General features: G+C 36.1%; 1 protein-coding gene across 4 annotated transcripts in view; it reads right to left on the bottom strand.

The window, feature by feature from the left end:
- Window positions 1-5,234, bottom strand: part of Stam (signal transducing adaptor molecule) — a 69,842-nt gene that overhangs the window by 12,277 nt on the left and 52,331 nt on the right. For all 4 annotated transcript variants that reach the window (XM_004645192.2, XM_023705437.1, XM_023705438.1 and 1 more), the window contains exons 8-9: window positions 4,912-5,006; window positions 1,066-1,154 (exon numbers count right to left, since the gene is read on the bottom strand). In XM_004645192.2, coding sequence (XP_004645249.1) covers window positions 1,066-1,154; window positions 4,912-5,006 — 184 coding nt within the window. The remainder of the gene's footprint in view (window positions 1-1,065; window positions 1,155-4,911; window positions 5,007-5,234) is intronic.

Below are 5,234 nucleotides of genomic sequence, written 5' to 3'. Positions count from 1 at the left end.
ACTAGTAAGTCTGAATAACGAAAGGAAAATAACAAAAGCATGCTTAAAATCAAGAAAAAGTAATCAGTTTAATCTTCATTTCCTTATATGTAATAATAGCAGAGGTTTTAATAAAGTTTTGGTAATAGGATATATTAATTCAAGAAAACCTGAAGTTTAAGTCATAATGATATCTAAGTTTCAGTATTACTATCTAGCTCCAAAGATTAGGCACTAACCTGCCATTAAATTGACAATGTATTTTCAAACATTATCACTGAAAACATGCATTTAGATGTGACAATGACATATGGAGACATTAACATGAAATTAGCATAAGTTTTTCCCAGGTACCCGAAAGCGTTCCACCCAAGGAGGAATCATGATTCAGTCCCATGAAATGTTTTACGTAGCAGTAATTTAGTGGCAGCTTAATTTGAAGAAACAGCAATTTGTTTTATTCACAGAACAGATAGTCAATAGCATCTCTTTCTCAGTAATGAGCAAATAATTCTAAAGTACAAGGGGAAACAGGTACTTTCAAAATATTAATGTGAGTGTAAAAATCCCACTTTATATAATTTTGGCAGTATCTGTTAACATAGAAAACATAAAGATCCATCAACTTGACAGTTCCATTTCTGGATATCTAAAGAAACAGGTATAAGTGCAAAAAGTCTCTCTATGATAATGTTTACAATACAGTCGCAGTAAAAACTGGAAACATCCACAAGTATAAGACAGTAATTAAACCATGAGTGCATTCTGTGAAGTACTAGGCAGGAATGTTTGCCTAGTTCTGGGGACAGGTGGAAGCCTTACATCTGTGAAGCAAGCACTCTACTGCCAAACCACACCCCCAGCCCTGCACAGGAGGTCTTGACAGGGTCAGAATGGGACTGCGGAAGTGTCAGGAACACTTTGTATTGTCTGAGTTTTTATAATAAGAAAAATACAGGATTACTCAAGTAACTGTTGTTTTGTTTTTGTTTTTTTTTTTTTTTTTCAAGTAACTGTTTTAAAAGAAATCACAGACATTGCAACTTAAACACAAAGTAAACCATGATCACCAAGGAAATTACTTACTTCATCAATAAAAGCTGGTTCCGGCTCGGGTTCTATTGTCTCTACCTGAACATCATCACTAAATTGTACTGTCTTCTTCTCTGTTTTAACTGTAAAACATGTAAAAATTACCTTTTCCTTATAATAAATATAAAACTTATTTCAAATGCTAAGTTGGAAATCTAAGATAAAATTTAAGATTTATTTTTTCATTTTCTTCCCTTGAACAGAGACTCAATATACAGCATTAGGCTGCTAACAGAACACGTGCTAAGAAAATTAGTAAAATTTTGTCAAAATTTCTTAATTTTTCCTGTAAAAACTTTATGGATTCCATAAAAGACTTCAGTGAAAAGTTATGCTTCTAAAACAAAAATTAATCACCAAGTATATAAGAGTTCAGTATATTGATAAGGAAAAAAACAGCTATACAATAGTATTAAGTGAACTCTGTACTTTTTTTTTCTTTTTTGGGGGGTACAGGGTCTCATTACGCAGTTTACTCATAATGATCCTCCTGTTTTCAGCCTCCCTAGCAGCTGGAACAACAGGTGTGTACCACCACGCCCAGACTCCATCACCAGCTCAGTGCATCCTGGGGGAATGTGGCATGGGGATTAAACCCTAATCCCTGACCTTGGCTAAGGAGGCGCTTATTCTGCTGAGCTATCTTACTGGCCTTCAACTCTGTACTTTAAAACTAATTCTCTTCTTAAATTATCAGTGTATTATATACATCTCATTTGATAGAAATACCACCATATTTCTGTATAGCAAATTGAAAATCAGCTCTCTGCTCTTTGGCATGCTACCACTTGCAGGGATGGCACCAACACAGTGATGTCACCTGCAAATAACCCTGCAAATGGTCTGCTGGGCCCTAAGTTGCCAAATGGTCTGCTGGGCCCTAAGTTGCCTAATCCCCCATGTCGGTCTGGATTTTCCAGCTATGTTAGACTTTGAAATGACAAAGGAGTTATTAAGAGAATGGCAAACCAATGGATAGAAGCACAACTCTTGTTTACTAATGCAATTTTTCAAAACCATTTTATATAACTAGTAAATGTAAGGTTATTAATAAGGAGCTTCCCGATAATAGTAAGCACAAGCAGTTCTAAAGGACTGAACTCACTTTTTGTATTTTTTCTTTCCTCTATGAGATCAATCAGAATTCATAAAAATACCATGAATCAAAGCAGAAGGGGAAATGTCAGTGGCAGAATCAGTGAAGAGAGGTATTTACTACACTATCATTGTGTTTGAAGAATAATAAAAAAAAAAATTCCATTCTACAAAAGAATCTCAAAATAAATTTGACCTGATATCACCATTTCATAAGGTGGATAACAAAGATTAAAAATGCTTTCACAAGAGAAAACTCATAAACAGTAAAGCCTGAATTTGAATCCAATCTGCTATGCTCTACTGCAAACCCCTCCTACAACCTGGCCTGTGATTTTACTCTGAGCACAGAAGTCCTGTCATGTAAGTACTTAATGTTGTCTACTTCCACATAAACAGCAGTGGTTTAATTTCCAACATAGGAACTATATAAATGCCATTTGAGTCAGCATAAAACAAAACATTCTACACAAAAAGTTTCAACTGATTCATTTGCCCATCTCAGGAAAATGCCATCTGCTACAGGTAATTTTGTGTTTTATGACTGTTACCAATAAGTAGACATGGCAGATTTCATATAGCTGATGATTTGAATATTAGAGTTTTTTCTTATATCAACTAATGTATGTGTACACAGTATATAAAATAACTGGATGTGTGTGTGTGTGTGTGTGTGTGTGTGTATAGATAGATAGAGAGAGAGAGAGAGAGAGAGAGAGAGAGACAGAGACAGAGACAGAGACAGAGACATAGATGATAATGGTTTTTATAATATCTTTAAAAACACGGTTTTTTGGGGTCGGGGAGTTGGCTCAGTGAAATAAGCTCTTCCCTGGCAAGCGCAAGGCCGTGAGTTCAATCCCTGGTTCCGCAAAAAAATAAATAAATAAATAAAAATATGGTTTTTTATAATATCTTATCTCCAAAACAAGTTAGGGTAGACATTCCTACTTGACAGGTTAAATGAAGTGGGCTTCTATTCCCTCTAAAAGAATAACATGAGGAGATCATATTGCATTCATTTTCCAAGCTTGAGAAACACAGCTGCATTAGTTAATCTCTGCTCCTCTTGCTTCTCTTTTAGATTGTCCAGTGTGAAACACATGACTAGTAGACTTACATTAAAGCTGCACTGTCATTTGCAGAAAAAGAGATACAATGGCTACGTGCCCTCCATGAGACCCAGATCTTATCTTTAGCAGACCTTTTGTCCAAGACAATTCTAAACTTCCCAAAAGCTGATTCAAGGATGAAAGAAAGCCACACACATGCACAAACGCATACATCACTATCACAGTCTGATAATTTAAAAAGCTAGTGCAGTACAGGAGATAGAACTCAGTGGTAAGCACTTCCTAGCATTTGCAGGGTCCTGGATTCATTCCACAGTACATGAACAAGACAGGACAGGATAGGACAGGAACTAAAATCCTCCACAGGGCATGGTGCTGCACACCTCTTAATCTCAGCACTCTAGGAGGCTGAGGCAAACACAGCCTGGACAACATAGTGGCATAGCAAGATGTCAAGATTAAAAAAAAAAAATTAAAGGGCTAGGGATACAGCTTAAAGGTAAAGGCCTTGTAAGTGACTCCCAATTACTCCACCCACCCAACACACACAAAGCATATTATACAGTGCCATTTAAACAAGGTTATGCATATTTCTGTGTTCTAAAAAAAGACCTTGGTAAAAAGTATGGATATCAGGAACCTGTTTCTATAAAGGTAACATAAAGACAGTGGCTATAACTGTGAGAAGACAGTGCTTTACTAAAGATCTCTAATTTCTGGCTTGTTAATGCCTTCTCTTCACAGAGAAGTGAAGCCCCTTCACTGCCGACACATAGTATGTATCATTCTTCCAGTAAGTACTTAGGTAGTACATTACTAAATCATGTGGGAAAAGAGAGCCAAGGAAAAAGCCTCTCTTCAAATTCTTGGGAACTAAGTAAGAACCAATTATCTTGCGGTTTGTAACTTTCTTTTGATCTCATCTATTTTACAGTACATAAAGATGAAATCAGACACTCTGCCATGGAACTGCAACCTACCGACATACATAAAACCTTGAAAATCTGAAGCCTTTCCATTAGTAATATAAATCTTTCTAGGCTGCTACAAGCTTTTCTGTTTACTTAGATAGAAAAAGATTATGACTTAAATCTTTTTGATAACTCAAAGCTCACCACTGTGAAGATTCACTTAGGTGCAGTTAACTATCTCCCAATGCTTTAAGAGAACACAGTAAGTTACACCTCCTGCAGTTACCATGAATGCCATTAATATCAGTTTTCCAATTTTCCTCCACTTCTGGAAATGAACTTTCCTAGAAATAAACCTTTTATATTTAGTTCATTCCTCATCAATAAAAGTTTAGAAATCAAACAAAAAATCCTATAATTAAACATCAGCTGTTATGACTCCTTCTATACATCAGACATGATCGCTGAGGACCATTACAATGCTTTGAGCCTGCTGCTATCAAATAAAAGGTGAGACACTAGAAAGTTGCCCTGACCTATTGAGAAAAAAAAAAAGAAGAAACCTCTGAGATCACAGTGCATTCATTACACTTCTATCCGCAATTTAAAAAAAAAAAAAAAAAAAAAACAAACCTCTAATAATTCTGTAACACATAATAGATTTGTACTTGAGCCACCTTGGAGGTACTAGCATCTGTGTGTCACTGCTTCAGAAAGTAGAAGTTTACGGGTTACCTATCAACATACTGAAAAATACTTACTCATTTCTGGTTCAGCAGTGAGATCTGCAGTCACAAAATTAGAGGGAAATAACCCGATGCCTTGATGGGTTTCACCTTTCCACCAGTTTGGATCACTATGATGAACAAAAAGAACAGTTTACTGTAATAAAAAGTCATAGAGCTGGGCATGATGGTGCATCCCTGTAATCCCAGCACTTGGGAGGATGAAGCAGGAGGATTGCCTGAATTTGAGGCCAGACTGGATTACACAGCAAGATCCTGTCTCAGAAAACAAACAAACAACAACAAAAACTCCTATAAGCTTTTATTTCTATAAATCTTTCCTCTATGTATCTAACTTA

This window comes from Octodon degus, unplaced genomic scaffold (genome assembly GCF_000260255.1).
Source record: "Octodon degus isolate 3935 unplaced genomic scaffold, OctDeg1.0 scaffold00220, whole genome shotgun sequence".
NCBI classification, from domain to species: domain Eukaryota; kingdom Metazoa; phylum Chordata; class Mammalia; order Rodentia; family Octodontidae; genus Octodon; species Octodon degus.
This window is presented reverse-complemented; position numbering and strand designations above follow the sequence as displayed.